We start from the raw sequence: 19667 nt of genomic DNA on the forward strand, positions 1-19667 counted from the left end.
ACTTACAGACTTAGGCCGGTTTCACACGTAGTAACAGTGCGGCCGTAAAAATTTCTGTCCCGTACATCTCCGGGTGGTCTGGCGGCTGTATTTGAAAAGCACTTACGGTCTTATCGTAAGAGTCCGGCCGTAGTGTCATGATGTTTCTTGGCTTGTTTGGCCCCGCTCGAAAGCATGTAATTTATTCATGAATCTGCCCCCGGCCCAAATAAGCACACCCACATCCCTATAAAATCTCCGCCCACTCGCGAAGTACGCCCATATGCTTGTATTGTTTTTAATCCAAGAAACCAATCGGCAAAGATGTCTGATGGCGCTAATAATGCGCCCTATGGGCCAGCCCGGCGTATGAGGCTGCGCCGCAAGCACCAGCTCGTGGTGCTTTCTATCCTGTGGAAGATGCGTAAATATTACCTGGGTTTGTGTGTAAGTATAATTTATTTATTTTTTTTTTTTTTTTTTTTTTGTCAAGCTTTATGTACCTTTTTTCGAACTAGCCTTACAAACTGTTTCGGCTTATAATCCGTAAACCATTGATTTAAATGTATGGTTTATGCAAGCTCCCTTAAGTACTGTTGACACAAGGTCCTTAAATGCAACAGTGTAATAATTTTGTGACTAATTGAGATGTCTTCAAAATTATTAATGTAATTTTTTAACAAATTCTTCTCAGAGGCAAAAAGACGCAGAGCAGCGCCGTCTGCAGGAGGTGGGACGGCGATATTGGGTCCACCCCATCAATCTGCGGAGGGAGACACGGGGCCACATTGGTTGCCTGTATGATGATTTGCGACGGTATGTCGATTTTAATACATCAAACTTGGCTAATCTTTGAATGTAATATGCAAATGTAAAGGTTACTGTCCACAAATGTGTAGGCCAAAGTCCATTATGTTATATTTTTTTTTTGGTTTATCCTTACAACGTTTGAGGTTAATTTCAACATTTGTAAACCGTATGACATCTTCCTATGATGTGTGTTTGTGTGTAATATTTGTGATCAATATTTTTCTTCATTTGTTGCAGACATCCTGACAAGTTCCAGGACTTCGTCAGGCTGCCTATGGAGGCCTTTGATCATTTACTTTCGATTTTGAGCCCACATCTCCAGAGACAGGACACCTACATGCGGAAATCCATCCCTCCTGTGGCCCGTCTGCTCATAACGTTAAGGTGAAGAGGCTTTCTTTGACTTAAAACTATTTGTTAATGTATTTGTAGTGAAATCTAATATAGTGTTAAAATATGTAATAATGTAATATTTAGCAGAATGTGACATTGAATACTAAAAATGTTTTTTTTTTTTTTTTTTGTTCATTTTTTCAGATTCTTGGCGACAGGGGAGAGTTATGCATCGTTGCACCTCCAATTCCGGGTTGGTACGTCGACCATCTCAGGAATTGTGAGGTGCACGTGCGGCGTGATCTGGGACCATTTGCAGCCCATCGTGATGCCCAGTCCGACCCGGGAGATTTGGTTGCAGTCAGCAGCAGGCTTTCAGTCTGTGGCCAATTTCCCCAACTGTATAGGGGCGGTTGATGGTAAGCACATACGTGTGAAGCAACCACCGCGATCAGGATCACAGTATTTCAATTATAAGAAATTTTTTTCTGTGGTCCTGATCGCGGTTGTTGATTCCACGTATCGTTTCCTTGCCATCGACGTCGGCTCCTATGGCAGTACTGGGGACTCCCGGGCGCTACTGAGATCAGAGTTTGGGAGGCGAATTCTGTTAGATCACGTGACTCTACCTCCTCCCACTCCTCTTCCGGGTACCACGCATCCCGCTCCATTCGTCATGGTAGGGGATCAAGCCTTCCCTTTACTGAACAACCTGCTGCGCCCTTACCCACGGAGAGGGCTGGATGAACGGGGGAGAGTATTTAACCGGAGGCTGAGCCGGGCACGTAACTTCGTGGAGTGCGCCTTCGGAATCATGACTAGTCAGTGGAGAGTGTTTACCACTGCCCTGCAGTTGAACTTGGGCACAGTTGACATGGTCATTAAAGCTGCCTGTGTTCTCCACAACTACCTTCGGGACTATGCTCCCACCCCGGAGGTGAACGTGGAGACACTGCCAGCTTTTAGTGCCCCTGTCAACTATGGCCAAGGGAGACAACTCAACCGCGGGATAGTGGTCAGGAACCTCTTTGCTGACTACTTCATGACTCCTGAAGGCGCCGTGCCCGTGCCCCTTTCACAGCCTCCGTTATGAGCCACGGCCACAGGACTGATGTTTTTCCCCATGTATGTCACCTGTCTCTGGAATTTTTTTTTTTTTTAAGAAATGTTGTTTTCTTCGAGCCAGATGTATTGCTTTATATTTAATTTGCCTTATCTTTTGAATCAAAACAAAAATATATTTTGTTATTACACTAAACAAAGTGTCTGCCTTTTCAATGTATGTAAACCATGTTGTGTGTTCACACATAGTAGTGTTCGAAAATACACATAACCTCACTACATATACTACTGGCCAGTAATTATCGAGCATGGTCACATCCTGCTAATGTTAATTGTATAGTCCTTAGAACCTAGTGTGCTGAAACACTGATGTGATCCAAACATGTGCATTTCCTATGGAGTGACCAGCAGGGTGCGCACTATATGTCGAACTTTCTAGTGTGGGATATGTAACAGGATCTGATATCTTCTAGTGCCACAGTCCATCTCACTTCTTAACAATCACCATTAACACACCACATATCCCTCCACACATCACCCAGGTGCGCCAGCTTGATGTGGTCTACTTAGGTTGCGGTTCCCAAAAAATCTTTATCTTCACATTTTTTTAACTAAAACACAGAAGAGTGTATTAAAAGCTGAGAAATGTCGCTCTTTACTTTATCACCTGTTCCTTTTCTACAGTCATCTCCTGGATTTCTTATCAAAAATCCATCACATCAATCTGCCTGTGTAAACGCTACATTATGTCGTTTATTGTGTCTACGTTGATATATCCTCCACTTTGTACATAATGACCACATGCTAAATGTCCTGCAGGAGGCGATTTCTACTCCCATCGGACATCCAGCTCTATGTGTAAATGATAGTGTCATGATAATAAACATTAATGTCCCAAAATATGTTACTGATCATGACAAGCCTCTCCTGCTCTGCCCACTTCCTGCCTTGCCCACAGATGTCAGCATAGAGCAGGCTCAGACCTGAAAAACAAGTAATCGCAGCATTCACTACATCTTCGCTAGTGGCTTCACAATACGTGTATTTCACTCAGTATAGCTAACAAAAACAGGAGTGGATTCCAAAGACCCAAAGGATCTCTTGACACAATGTTGTAATGTTGTGGATGTGCGCCATTAAAACACTAAATAAGGACATTTCAAAATAACATCCCTTCTTAAGAAAAACAGTGCAATATTTCACTTTAAATGGCGCACAGCCACTCTATTTCAACATTGTGTGAACACAGACTGTGTTTTTAATACACTACTGGTTTTGTTCACAATACTGACCAAAATATCAGGACTCAAATACACGTATTGTGAACCTACTACGAACATGTAGTGAATGTTGCGATTCATTGTTTTTCATGTATCACAGTGCTCTCTGCTGACATCTGTGGCCAAGGCAGGAAGTGGGCAGAGCAGGAGAGTGTTGGCCTGATAAATGAAATACTTAACTACATTAATATTTACTATCATGACACATAAATTTTAACACATACAGCAATGTCTCAGATATGATTAGAAATATCCTCCTGAAGGACATCCAGCATGTGTTAATTTGATACTAACGTAAAGCAGACAAGTAAATTTACTAACACACAATAGCAACATTCAATACATCTTTCTATGCCAAAAAAGGCCAATAAGTGGTTTTAAGCGTATTTTGTAGTTCCTTAGTGCCAGTCACTAATCATTTTGGTTTTTAACCCTTAAACACTAAAACATAACCAAGTCAAAAATCATAATTCTGGAAACAAGATATGTCGAAATGGCTTTATTACATGTCTAAAAAAATTCACATCCACATGATAGTGTGTGTGGGTGGATGTGGGCGAGGGTGTGTGGAGACTACTTTGGACCATGTTGACAGAAGTTAGAATAGTGTGCAGAGGCAATAGTCTGGCCAATATGTGAAGGCCACAGCCAGCCTGACTGTATTCTGGCAAAACAACACTAAAAGGGACATCCCAATCCCCCCAAGCTGTTATTGTCATCCCTAGCTAATGTGATGGCCGACCTTGGAAACAGTGTGTTATTGATGTGGTCCTGGTGCGCACAAATGTTAGTAAAATATGAATGCTAGTAAGCCGCGGTTGGCACAAAGGCCCTACAGTGTAGCAGACAAGGGGTGGTGTTGGTGTAGCTGAGGAGAGGGAGTGCGGAACAAACACAAATGTTGTTGGACGGTCAAGGCACATGTCACTCTCTCTCGCCAGGCTCCACAGGACCCTCTTGGCATCTTGGTGGTGGAGTCCTGGCCAACCCCTGTGCCAGATTAGGTTCTTCATTCTCTTCATCCGATGAGGCCTCTGCTGGTTGCTGAACTACTTGTGGTCTGAGGAGAAAACAACACTGGTCACTATCTAAGATGGCACTTTTGTTTAACGACATATTTAGCCATATAACTAAAATTTAGGCATCCAATGCAGGATTACACTCTGCCTGCTTTCACACTATTTTCTATGTACGAGGTGGCACACTATAACTTTTTACACAATATTCACACACTCTTGCCCCAAAATGTGGGTCTTCACAAGGCCACCCCAGTGGAACATTAGTTTACTCTATGGACACATTGCGGCCATTGTTTAAACATTATGAATACAGTCCACGCTATTGGCATAACTGCCATTTCATGTTCTGTATTAGATCCTGGAGGGATCAAAAGCTGTTCCCAAAGCGTTTAGCCCAGGCTGCATTTCTTTGTTTGCTTGTGTCCAGCAGGGGGCGCCTCATCTTACCGAAATAGAGATTCCTCTAAAGTGTTCACTAAATATACTGCTCCCCCTGCTGGAGCCTCAAAGTATATAATCTAGATAAATATAACACATGTCTATGTCTGCACACATAAGACACTGAGCTACTTCCGTCATCATCTGATCCTACCATGGACACATGCAATTAACACACACACTTACCTGCGGCGTCTGGTGGAATTCAAAATGAAACGCAGCATTGGGGCAAAACGCAAAGCGGCCAGTTCTTCTTGGGAGGCCCCACGCCTGATCAGCTGCCGTCGCTGCCTGATGAATCTGTCCCTCACACTGGACCACCTGGTCTCCACATAGTTAGCTTCAACCAAAAGCATCCACACATTAGGAATATATCAGCGTCAGGTGACCATAACACTCAAGTTTATGGTTTTCCACAGTGGCTAAACAACTTACCAATTGTCCATTGCTGTAATCTAGTATGCTGGTCCCAATCTGGGTATACAATCCGGGCAACCTCCCTCCATGCGGCACTCCGCGTTAGCCGGCTTCTGTACGCAGCCGCAGGCCCGTCCCATAGCAGTGGCCGAGCATGGACCTGAAAATAACATAAAATCACAGTAACGTCTTAGAAATTATTAGTCAATAAGGTCCTAGCTCCTACACCCATTTCACATGCTACACGCCATGTTTGATTGTAAATAGTACGTCACTTATGTGGGTGGGGTCTCCAGCTTCACCTGCAGCTAACTCCCTCCCTCCATGATGTTTGCTGGCGGCACATATCATATACACAGTACACTACTACTCACATCATGTCCTCATAGTATTTGTGGAAAATATATGTGCTTACTACTAGGGAATGGAAGGCCACAATCCGGCGCGGGGGTCTGGGATCGGATAGCGACACGGGGGGACACGCCTCCTCTCTGTAGTATCGCCACCTCAGCACTGTGCGTAGCGGGGGTGGGGGTGGGGGTAACAATTGTGTGTCGTGTGCTCGGCTAATTGCTATGTGACACCATGTAACGCTGCTCAGCTTACCCATTTGTGTCCGGCCTTGTCACGTCGTAAGCCGCTGCACTACAAGTGCCATAATGGGCGCACACGCCTCTTTGAACGTGGCTGCTGCGTATTGTGTGTGCTTCCGACGTTACAACGCCTGACAAAGTACACAGCAGAGCAGCGCTAAAAGCCAAACTACTCATTAGCCGAGCAGTGAACATAATTAGCACAGCACACCAAACACTCCGGCTAAACAACCACCCCGCTACGCACACTGATGACGTGCATGTACTACAGAGAGGGGGCGTGTCCACGCTGTGTCGCTAGCCTATAGCATCATCAGCCGGCGCCGGATTTTGTGCGTGATTTGCGTCCTATTAAAGCGACCTCCTTATGATGACACTATCACAACATTATATGGGAGGATTTCTCCTATGTATGTGCCGCCAACAACCATCATGGAGGGAGGAGGGAGGAGGGAGGAGGGAGGAGGGAGGAGGGAGGAGGGAGAGAGTTCGCTGCACGGCCATCTCGCTAAAAGCAAACATAAGTCACGCCCTGGTTGCCCACCAACATGTGCTATTACAAGGACAATTCCTCGACTAGGCATTACTTACAAATCTCGCATAAAATATGATGTGTGGGACATGGTCCGAAAGAGCTAACACCTTCACAGATTTGGAGGAGACACACACATATGAAAAGACAAATTCAGTCATTGGTCGATTTCAAGCGCACCCTGATGGCAAACACATAGGAATTACACACAATCGTACTTACATCAACTACTCGGAGCGATGTATCGTGCCACTAAATGACTATGGACAATCGTACACATAAAATAAATATTATCTTGCATCTATTGATGATTACATAATAGATTTTTTTCCCCGAAATGAGTTCTCACTTAAACAGGCTGCAATAACAGATGTGACTTTTGGACATCAAAAAACCCGCTATAAAAGGCAAGAATTCTAAATTACATGTATGTAAATGTGAGTCACACAACAAATGACAATCATACATTAAGTCACGGCCACACAACTATCTTCTCCGATGGCAAAGGAGGATCGAAATGTGTCTATCCACGATCTTATCTATGTCAAAACAACTCCCAACACCTCCATTAAATACTTACTTCACTGATCAGCTGTGCGACGTCTATAACCGACCGATCAAGATCCATCTCTGGTTGCATCGATCACTCAGGCTTTGTTGTCCAAAAAACTGCTTCTTACAGCGACGGGTTTAGAAGTGCAGATCTTACAATGCAGACACATCCTAAATAACCTTGGCTTCTACACATAGGAACTCAAAATGATACATTTGTTATCTCCATCCAGTCACCGACACGGCCTAGGTGAAGCCTGGGCACAAGCAGTTGTTACATTCATCCCTGTATTTTGAGTTATATTTAAAAATATACAAGGACAATTACAAAATAAGACCGTGAGAAATGTGTGGAAAACAATCTTTCTCTCATGGCTAAGCTTCAAATAAATAATTACTTTCTTCAATCATCCTATGTCAAGGCCAAATGCGAATCCTGCTCTCATCACACAGGTGCAACTAGCCACAGTGCAGGGTGGCACTCAGATACATGCACTAACAATGCTATATAACATTTGGCCACTTCTCCAAGAAATGGACCACAAACACAGCATTCCTTTCCCTTCCGGGCCAAAAGGCACCTGCAAAGGTCCAGGACACATGTCCACTCTCTGACAAGGCCGAGAGCACACCTGTACCAACGATACCTCATACCCAGCCCTCAGGCCAGGCACTCACTGGTCGTCAGTTAACTGCAAACTAAGGTGTAATCTCTAGAAGGAGAAAACTGGTGCGCAGCCATGAATTGACCACAGAACAACACGTTTGTTATTCCTAGATTCATTCCTTACACCCCTTGGTTTGCACCATGTCGTAGCTGCTTGCCGCTTGTGCCCCACTATTTCTATGATCCATTCTATATTGGAGCTACCGAACCGGTGGATCAGCCCAGCCACTATGTCCATATGTGAGCGAACACACTCATTTACATATGCAAATAACCAGCCCTTGGCGGCAAAGCCCACTGTTGACTAGTAATCTACGTTAGTTTTCAGTTTGGTTACTGACAGGGTTAAGAAATTGTGATTTACCATATGAAATAGAGGCTTTGTATTCAGACTGATAAAGTGTTGCCATCTGGATACATGGCTAATAGGCATGTCGCATTAATGCAAATGATAACGCTAAACAAAGTGAACAACCAGCTAAGCTTTTTCTGGGAGAGGTGAAAAAATGAGAGATTAGATAAATACACAAGGAATTGTATTCCAATACATTGTCAGACTTGCCAAGCAATATGATGTCACAACAGTAAAGTCAAAGTTAGATTAGGACAGAGGGGGAAGGGCGCATGAAGCTGCAGCTTACTGCAGACAGATCATTGCATTATGCTACAGGCTCCCAAAGGCCGATCTCGTGGCCCAGTCTAGGAGCAGACTATCAGATATTCATCCAACACACACTGAGTCAATGATTAGCGTAGTGACACAACATGCTAATAAAAGCCTGAGACTTGTGGGAAATGTTACATATATATCGTCAACACATCCATCAACTGCACTATGTGCTAAGCCAAAACCAACACAACCATAATAATCGACCCTTTTTTTTTTTTTTTTAATTGAAAAGATGTTAATATATCCTTGATGTATCCTTGGAAAGGCTTTAGGCCTCTCCATGTTCAAAATGGGGAGTTTATTATAGGATACAGTACATTGTGTAAGCGCGCGGGACTTTAGTAACCTTGAGGCAAAGGCCTACATTCCAACGGCCAATCGAGAGACAACAACGCAGATGTGTGTGGAAGAATGTCAACTATTCGACTTTCACACACACAATGTAGCATTGTTTGCTCCAGTCCAAATCTAGTTTTGATGTTATTGTTGATCATTAAAAGACTTATAATGTGTAATTAAATATTCTCTAGAAAATAATTTTACTGCAAACTCAGCATGTTCAGTATGAAATATCACATGAACCCGATTATTGTGTATAAATGTTACCAAAAAAGGATACATTTGACACATCAACCTTCTGTGCAAGATGCTGAGTCAAACATATACAACAAAAGTCATGAATGGATGTAAAAACAGGACACATCAGACACTTGCATTTATGAACTCATCTATTTGGATGACAGTCCATTTTTGACCTTCTTGACGTAAAAAAAAATGTAGTGACATATTGTTTCTGCTAACAAGGTCCCCTACACACAAGAACCATTCGCCCTGGAGATAGCTAAAGGAAAGACATTATGATTTTAGTATTTTCTATATATTTTTTTTAATGAGGATCTTAGCAAACTGTTTTTTTTAACAGAGTGTACCATGTCACCACGGTAAGGTGTCCTCAGGGACATGGACCCTACTCTACCCTACCACAAAATGACCTCTCTGGGCCTGAAAAAGGAGACCACTTGCCATAAACCAAACCAAAAAAAAAAAAAAAAAAATTAAAATAATTAAAACAATAAATTATGATGTATTGCCTCATACATCACATAGTAGAAATCATAAACGTCGTGAGGAACGAGATGGCCGAGAGCGCCGTCCACGCCGTGGCGGGCGCCTAGGAACGGCCCTAGTACCCTCAGATGGAGGGGGCATGGCACCAGGTGGCTCTCGGGAAACTGCTGGGGGGACAAGGGGGGAGAGAGGTGGGGGCGCAGTGGTCTCGGGGAAAAAAAATCCCTCCGGCGGGATATGTGGCCTCCGTGAGTGTAACCCATACACAGATTGTAGGAGGGCGCCCACATAGCAAGGGTCGGGGAAAGTATCGGGGTCAACCTGCTCGTGACACGACAGCAACAATTCGGTGACGATCCGCGCACTACGTGCCAGATTAGTAGGGAGATTCCGTAAACGGACTCCCAGATAGTAGCAGAAGAAATCATTCTGATCATCTCCTCCATCAAACCGCCTGACAAAGTTGATGACAGAATGATCCAACTCACTCAATGCTGAATGAGCTTCTTCTTGATCCCGACGCCTCCTGGTGGTGGTAGTAGTGGGCCTCGTGAGTGGCTGACGTGGCCGAGCTGCCAGGGGCACACCACTAGGACCTGCACCAGATGTTGATGGTGCTGCAGCCTCCTCCTCTTCGGCCATGGAAGTCGAGCCAGAAGGTCCTGGCATCTGCTCCGTGCCCTCAGAAAGAGTCGGACTGCCAGGCTCCTGTGATGGCGGTGGCGTCGCACTCTCCCCCTCCTGCTGTGATGCTGCAACATCAGAACCACCAGCATCCTGTCCTCCCGGTGGGTCTGAGAAATTGCCACTGGTTCTGTGGAGAGACAGAAAGGTTAGCTAATATGGACACATTCATAAAGGTACTTCATATATCGAATGGTTTACTTTGGATAACATACACTATGTAGAAATGTGTGCTTTGTTACCACGAATACATGATGTAGTACTATCAGCATCCTATGTTAGGACATACTAATATTTTTATTAACTCATTCACATTAGTGTTTTCCCAAAAATAAAAAAACAAATTATTGTCGAAAAATGTTCCCCTTTCTGAGTGTGGAAACAATGCTCTCATCTTCATGGCATGTTGTGGGCATGGAAGCATTCTGGTCACAACACAACAACCAGTGTTTTTTAATATCGCACAGCAGGGAGAGGGGCCCGAGTTAGTGATGTGACCAGATACACAAGCGTCCAGTAAGAGGCCTGTGTACCTGTCATAGATCCCCGCAGGCCACACTGAGACAGTGACAGAGCAGCAGGCCGCCCAGCATTGAGTATAAAGGAAGTGAATAGTGTGGGCCGGAGAACAGCTCTCGGACTGCTTAGTACTGTAGGACACTAAATATAAAACATTATCCGCTGCATAGAAACAGCCATTTCATTCACATGCTTACTGGCTCGGCCACCTACAGCACACGCTAAACAACTGAGGGAGTGACCGTGATCTGCAAAAATCCGGAGATGTTGGTCTAGCGCCATGACAGAAAGTAAGATCTTTTATAGAAATGACAGGATGTTGAAGCACGAGTCAGAGTGGTGTGTAAGCATTTGGTTGAGTGTGAGCAAAGGGGACTATTGTGATTGGTCATGATAGATTAACCCTCTATGGACAGTCACATACACCAGCATGAAGGCTAACAAACATGACACAACTAGGGCCTTATAAAGAATGCCAATAGTGTATGTTGTCCAATGATCTGGATACAGTAAAGATAATTGTCTGGCCATTCATATAAAACATATACATAAAGATGAATATTTGTGAAATAGGATGATATTATCTGCTAGTGAGTATGGACCAGGTTCAGCTGAACAACCAAAGGCAGAATTTAAAGTCATTACTCCCATATAACATTTTCTCTCATGTATTACATATTGTACACTATATGATACTATATACATTATGTAATAATAAAAAGATGCTTACAGCCGTTGACTGCGGCTCGGGAGAAAATCCAACAGGGGCGCATAGCGCATGGAGGTGGGCTCCCCACCCCTCTCCTCCGTGCGTATCGCCCGTTGGTACTGGTCCCGGACACTAGACCAGCGTGTCTCCACTGCTCGGACTGACAAAAGGAAATCTTTATTAGAAATAGATAGATTATAATAATTGATAGATATTTCGATGGCTTGGTAGAAATATCGGACATTGTTCTCACGATTTTATGTCATACATTATTTGACAACACGACATACCCATCCGCAGCTGCTCAGCGTCCGTGACATCGCCCCACTGTGGGACTACCAGAGCCGCTATACTCTCCCACGTCTCGCGACGCAGGACACGGTCGTGGTAGCCACGCACAGTCAAGTCCCACAAATGGGGACGGGACCGCACCTGAAAAATTATATATAAACACAGAAATCACTAGACATCTCCATCTGACTTCACCTCTCTGTGTGTCTACATCGATTAGAATAATAACATGTTTTCCATAATGACATTACATAGAGTGGTGTTGAGCTTCCAACACACCACCTGTGTAATCTAAGGAACACAGCCTAATAACCACTGAGCCAAGACTCACTAAACCAAGGAATGCCAGAACTCTTTGAACACACTTCGGAAAACATACCAAGATTGGTGTCTAATGATTAAATTTAGGAAAGGCTTTGTATCTTAACTAGCACTAATTAGTAGGCCACAAGACCAGATCAATGACAGCTTTGCATTCACACCTGATGCCAAAGAAAATCCACATTGTTTAGAAAATACATGAACACATGTGCAAACGAGTGAAGCTAACTATTTCACTGCTGCGGTGTTTGGTTATCTTAGTGTGTGGAGAAAACATGTCACAACGACTATGGTTAGAGATCTCGACATTTTGTTATAACTATGGTCAACATTTATGTATTAAAGAGTCGCTGATATATAGTTAAAAATATATATATTGATAATTAAATACATGTAAGGTTAGGTATTGCATTAGGTCGAACATTCTAGGAGGGGCACACAATAACATGAAAGTACGTGCCAAATGCAGCTACATGAAAAACGCATCAAAAACGCAACCTTGGTCGACTCGATTTGTGAAAGATTCCACCAACATTACTTGACTATACTGTGTAGTGCGCACGCTTACTCAGATTGACATGCACTATATCACACAAAAAACGCATCAAAAACGCAACCTTGGTCGACTCGATTTGGGAAAGATTCCACCAACATTACTTGACTATACTGTGTAGTGCGCACGCTTACTCAGATTCACATGCACTATATCACACAAAAAACGCATCAAAAACGCAACCTTGGTCGACTCGATTTGGGAAAGATTCCACCAACATTACTTGACTATACTGTGTAGTGCGCACGCTTACTCAGATTCACATGCACTATATCACACAAAAAACGCATCAAAAACGCAACCTTGGTCGACTCGATTTGGGAAAGATTCCACCAACATTACTTGACTATACTGTGTAGTGCGCACGCTTACTCAGATTGACATGCACTATATCACACAAAAAACGCATCAAAAACGCAACCTTGGTCGACTCGATTTGGGAAAGATTCCACCAACATTACTTGACTATACTGTGTAGTGCGCACGCTTACTCAGATTCACATGCACTATATCACACAAAAAACGCATCAAAAACGCAACCTTGGTCGACTCGATTTGGGAAAGATTCCACCAACATTACTTGACTATACTGTGTAGTGCGCACGCTTACTCAGATTCACATGCACTATATCACACAAAAAACGCATCAAAAACGCAATATACATATTTTTGCATTAAAAAGTTCGTCATTTTTAACACATGTCACTGTTATTTAAAATATATATACATGGAAGAAATACAACAACCCGACACTCAATAGGGATACTAAATTCGACATATGTAAGTAGTTCTTTAATATGGGAACTGCACTCGAAATTAATACTATAGCAGATAAGGAAACACATGACGATACTTTGTGGTTTTTTTATGGCCACATTCCCACGCCCGTGTCGCATGACTAAAACGCAGATATTTAATACCAATAACAGTCTTCACATTCATATGTGTGTTACATGTGGCTTAGGTGCGTTTTTGTGGGCCGAGACGACCATGTGCATTTCTAAGTCCAAGTAAAACATTTTAACACATCACATAAATATATAAACAGAGATATGTATTTTGGCTCGCATACATTACAGATTATTATACATATCTTTAGATACATATATAGATAGAGAGAGAGAGAGGGATAAATAGATACACAGAAAGAGACTACACATCCTATTTTCTAAGTCAAATCATTCGAGAAAGATTAGTCTAATTCTTCGATAAAACTTACCTCTGCGATCAGGCGTGGAACATCAATGTCCCGCTGCCAGGAACCACGTCGCCCACGACCAGCACCACCATGCTCCGCTCGCCGTGCCATCGCTCCAGATCGGGACACCTAAAAGGATGGTCACCTATTGAAGCCCATTCACTTGGGCCTTTTAAACTGAAGGGGCGTTACGCATTGATGAATTATTCTAATGAGAATCCCGATTGATCCGGCTGTAATCAGAGGTTCCGGCAGGCCCGAATGTTACTTCCTACGGTCGACTTGGACATTTTCGGGCCAGAAATAATGGTCTTGCTCATTTTTTACGGACCCGGATACAATCAGGGCCGAAACTCATACGGAGTGTGCACTGTGCAGCCGCATATCCTATACTTCCCAGCATACACACGAACCATCAAATATACCGCCGCACAATTACAGCCGCACATACAGCCGCACTTTTAATACGTGTGAATCGAGCCTTAGGGTGCGGCCATGGGGTGCAATGTGGCCCCTCCATATGTGAACATTTACATGGATTTTTTTGAAAAAACCTTTATTTATACCCATCAATTGTTTTTAGATCATGCCTATACCTGGCATCGATATATTGACGACATTTTCTGCATATGGAGGGGCTCATTGAACACCCTGCAAGAGTTCCATACTTAAACTCTGTCTACCCAGAATTACTATTTACGTTGCATCATGATTTTTGCGAGATAAATTTTCTTGACACCTTGATACTTAAAAATGCATTGGGAGAACTATCGGTTGATTTATATACTAAGCCAACTGATAGAAATAGTTTGCTTCATTATAGCAGCAATCATCCCCCCAACGTAAAGAAATCCCTACCATGCTCTCAATTTAGTCGTGTGAAAAGGATAGTCTCAGACCCCGAGAAATTGAGGACGAGACTAGAAGAGATGACACTTAAATTCTCCCATCGAGGTTATCCATCCGAAATTTTGGACAAATCTAAGGTACCCACTGAGAGACCACGCAAGCCCCAAAGTGGCAATCGAATATCCTTTGTACATAAATTTCACCCCTACAGTAACAAGATTATCAGCATAGTTAAGAAACATTGGCCAATTTTACATCAAGCCCTACCCCAAGTAGAGGAGTTTGATAGTCCACCATTGTTATGTTATAAGAGGGAAAAAAATCTTTGTAACCATCTAGTAAAGGCTGATATTGGCACCCTCAGCCGGAGACCGGTGCAACGCTTCCTAGATCCCCCACAGGAGGGCACATTTCCGTGTCTCCACTGTTCTCAGTGTTCGTCTGTCACTAAGGGCAACACTTTTACCCACCCTCATACAGGGAAAAAATTCCCCATTCGGGGCTTTTTCACGTGTGATACCAACTTTGTGGTATATCTTATACCCTTGCGGTCTCGGATACGTTGGTGAGACTTAGCAGCGTATCCGAGACCGCGTTTCTAAACACAAATCCACCATCAGATGTGGGAACCTCTTACTCCCTATTCCCAAGCATTTTTTCTGATAAAAAACACTCTATAGCTCAACTTAGGTTCCAAATCATTAAACACGTTCCTCCTCCTAGAAGAGGCGGCAACCGTATTGCTCTTTTAAAAAAACATGAATCGTACTGGATCCATACACTCCAGACGATTGAACCTAAGGGTATGAACCGTGAATATGATAGGAGTTTCTGTTTGTAATTCTTTTTCCTTATGTGTAATAGATTCTTTTCTTTCTCCCTTTTATACTATATAGCAGCAAGAATTAATCGTATGTGATAACTATGGCCCGGTGTTTGTCCTCTATTCTTTATTTTCTCCTCTATTTCCTATTTCCTCATTTCTCTCCTTTTCTTTTGGTTCATTTTCTACTTTTATTTTATTTCTATGTGTCACCAACACTCTACTCTCAGTATATATTTTGCTTTAACCTTTATTGTGTCTTTGTTACCATGCCTACGTAGACGCCACGGCCACTGCTCTAATTCATAGCCGATCACATGACTTTCATGTCATTACGCTCTTTACGTAGGACTATTACAGTACGCAGGCGCAGCTTTAGTTGCCATGGACACATAGACACATATCGGGACCACTACAGTATGCAGACGCCGCTTCCCCCTCTGGTTACTATGGACACATAGATACACACCATGGTGGTCACGTGGCGGGGTGCGCTTGCGTTGTGGCGTTGTCACGTCATCCCGTTACGCCTTATCCTCCTATTTAAACCCTTATGGACACTCACATGTCAGACCACCAGATCTCCATCCACATCACAGCTTACCTACAGGTAAATCTTACCGATACTATGTTCCTGCATGTCTTTTATTGCATATGGATCTATCTTCTTTTCTCTTTTTCTCTGTTTCTTTCCTTATTTATTTGGCATCTCCGGACCTAGTTGCCCTATTTTGTTCTTCTATGTCAATAACATTGTCTATGTCGTATAACTCTAGTTAGTACCTATGCACATTGAGCCCCAATCTCTATAAATTTTCCTTATGTTACTGCCCCAGCCGGCTTTATTCTGTGATTCTACAGTTATTTTTTCTTTTTTCTTTTTTTCTTAATTGTTTCTATTGGTGTATATATGTATATATTTGGATAACAATTTCTTGACTTATATCTATTGAGATAGATCACTACCCATACCAGTTCATGATAATATGTGTGCTTTCACACTATATACTACAACTATTCTATATACTCATTTTTGTACTCTTTGTATATATTTACTCCATGGTATACTTAATGTGGTATTCTTTCTTCGTAGTATGGCTACATTGGCCTGAGGAAGGTCGGATGCACGACCGAAATGTCGCCAGCCAGTAGCGTTACCTACTTACACTTCTCTTGTACCTTGATCTGGTTGGATTGTGATACTTTATTTTTCATTTGAATAAAAATTCTTTCACGAGCAGAAAAAAACCTTTTTTGGAAGTGCCGTGTTTCTGTTTCTATATATACTACGGGATTGAGGAATCCTTCTACACTGGCACCCAATACCATCAAAATAGGGTGTGCAGTCTGTTGATGTTGTACTATTTCCAGTACTTATCGGCTGCTGTATGTCCTGCATACAGTGAAGCTTTCTTTCCAACCTGACATGTTACTCTCTGCTGCCACCATAGATCCCCATAGAAAACCTCTCCTGTATTTGGCAGTTCCTGGAAGACTTGAGTTTTTTTGTTTTTTAATAGAAGTAATTATAAACCTGCATAACATTTTGACACCAGTTGATTTAAAGTTTTCTTTAATGAAACCAATGAATAGTAGTACCAGTCCACTTACGTACAGCCCATGACAAATAGTATAGAAATTCATCCATAATTAATTTGCACAGTAAGATAAGAACTAGTCATGCAAAGGTCATAGCTCATATTGTTAAGTGCAAAAAAAATAAATAATACATGAAAGCAAATTTATAATTGAGATCTAAACAGTAACATGAAAAATTAAGCATAATTTGCTCATTAATTAGCTTTTTATGCAAAAGACTGGGTCTCAGCGGTGGTAAGGGCAAGTTAGACAATGAAAGTAAATCGATGTCTCAGTATACAGTAGATAAAGCATAAGCTGTCACCTATTCCCTGTGCTTTAAGCATTTGTTCCCTGCAAGCATATACATATATATACAGTGGTGCCTTGGATTACGAACATAATTCGTTCCAGAACCGTGCTTGTATTCCAAAACTACTCTTCAACTAAAGCAAATTTTCCAATGAGAAATCATTGAAATGGAGACAATTGGTTCCACACCCCCAAAATAATAATTTTTTATCTGAACAACATGTAAAACAAATGAAACAAACATTTAGACACCACTGAATGTGTCCTATTATAAGTTACTGTACAGTATAGCAATCAGCATGTGGAGTATAATGTATAGTAAGTGCATAAAGCTGAAAAACAGCATCAGTTTGTACATACCGGGAAGTGAGAATCACAGAGCTGTGCAGGAGGACAGTGACAGAAACCTCTCTCCAGCAGTGTGAGTGTGAGTGCAGGCACATTATAGCAGGAATGGAGAGGATGGGAAACACAAGGGCTGACAGAGATTGCCGGGAGCATGAAGAAATGAGCAGGGCATATGTGGGCACATAAATACAGCACTCTGCGGGGAGAGAGAGGTTACGGCTATGAAGAGATTACCTCCTGATGTGAGCCCCAGCCTGAAGTGGATCTGCAATGATTTGGAAGGTAAGGGAGACTTCCTGTGTCAGTGTACAGTTCTGAAGACCCCCGCTATGCAGACCATGCCCCTCCCCACTCTTCCTTCCACCCAGTACAGGGAGCTCTTAAACCAAAGCAATGCTCTTACACCAAGTGACAATTTTGAAAAACTGTGAGCTCTTGCAAAACACTCTCAATCCAAGTTACTCTTAAACCAAGGTACAACTATATATATATATATATATATATATATATTGTACCCTAGCCATAGGCTGTATCCATGTTTTCTTGGCAGCTCTAGGCAGCATCCAAATTCTCCAGTTGCCAGGAGTCAAATGCAAAACATTTTGAGAGAACTTTGCTGAACCCAAACAGTTCAGCAAGTTTACTTAAAGTGTCACTGTCGTGAATTTTTTTTTTGCAGAAATCAATAGTCCAGGTGATTTTAAGAAACTTTGTAATTGGGTTTATTATCCGAAAAATGCATTTTTATCATGAAAAAGCAGTTTGAAGCTCTCCCCCCTGTCTTCATTGTTCTCCTATGGAGAGAGCTAAAGAAAAGACCAAAACAGGACAACAAAGAGTTAATCTACAAATCCCTCACGGGATATCTCCTGTGACAGTCACCAGTGACCTCCCTGACCTCGGATTACAGCTGTCACCCAGCTCTGTGCCTGTAATCCTCTGTTATCTGCTTTCTGCTGCCGGCTAACTCCCTCCTTCCTCCTCCCTCCCATCTCCCTAGAGCAGACAGGGGACGACTCCTGCAACAAGTCACAATTTTCAGATTTTTCAGAGTGGATGAAAAAGAGGAAGGAGGGGGGGACCTGGGAAAAGGCTTTTTACATGCAGATAATGGCAGATTTGGCTAATAAACCCAATTACAAAGTTTCTTAAAATCGCCTGGACTATTGATTTCTGCAAAAAAAAAAAAAATACGACAGTGACTCTTTAAGACTACTGCTGAGTGATGTCTATTTCTGCATCAGGTGCAGCTGTGCTGATTAGCGGAGTAGCAGACAACTCTAGATTACTGTTGTTCCACCAATCAGAATGCACCTGATCAAGAGAAGGAAGCATGGAGCATTTTCCATGTCCCATTGAGACATATATATATATATATATATATATATATATATATATATATATATATAATTTATTTATTTTTTTTTGGGGGGGGGAGTTTAAACTTGTCACCAGGCAACAAACAATAGGCTGAAATTGTTGTATGCAGCAGTTCACTTTTTGGCTGCCTAGTATAGAACATTATCCTCGCACTCATATAGGCCCAGGTAAGGCAGCATATAGGCCCAGGTAAGGCATTATAGTAAAACTATGCCAAAGACACCCAACTAAGAAGATGAATCTACACCTCCATTCCTTAAAGGTTGCAGTTTTTTAGTTTGAGAACTCCTTAAGTGATTTTGCCGCAGAAATCTTCAGCATAACCACACTTTCTGCCATGGATCAGTTTTCCATCTATTGAGACTATACAGGAAAGGACATGTGTACAATATGGCCGCTCTCAACGAAAAAAAGAAACTAGTTGAAACATTGCCAATAAATAATAAATGCTCCAGTTCTCTTGTCTTGCATGTGACTAACAGAAATAAAATGAAATCCCTAGGTTATTGACCGAATACAGAAAGGTATGAACATTGTGCACTCCAAGTTCTCCACTTTTCTTTTTTTTATACTGTGAAATTAAATTGCCTCACAAGAAAAAGAGTTTTTCATTATTTTCTAGTACTGTATAAACATTCATTTATTTTGGGCTGAACGTATGGGCTTAAACAGGCCACAAAGC

General features: G+C 42.3%; 1 protein-coding gene across 1 annotated transcript; it reads left to right on the forward strand.

Moving 5' to 3' along the window:
* Positions 1-303: 303 nt before the first annotated feature.
* On the forward strand, positions 304-2231 carry LOC138784204 (uncharacterized). Its single transcript, XM_069959713.1, has 4 exons — positions 304-426; positions 674-795; positions 1027-1173; positions 1327-2231. The coding sequence occupies exons 1-4, from the start codon at positions 304-306 to the stop codon at positions 2213-2215; spliced, it is 1281 nt and encodes a 426-aa protein (XP_069815814.1). The 3' UTR covers positions 2216-2231.
* The last annotated feature ends 17436 nt before the right edge of the window (positions 2232-19667 follow it).

This window comes from Dendropsophus ebraccatus, chromosome 2, assembly GCF_027789765.1.
Source record: "Dendropsophus ebraccatus isolate aDenEbr1 chromosome 2, aDenEbr1.pat, whole genome shotgun sequence".
NCBI lineage: Eukaryota > Metazoa > Chordata > Amphibia > Anura > Hylidae > Dendropsophus > Dendropsophus ebraccatus.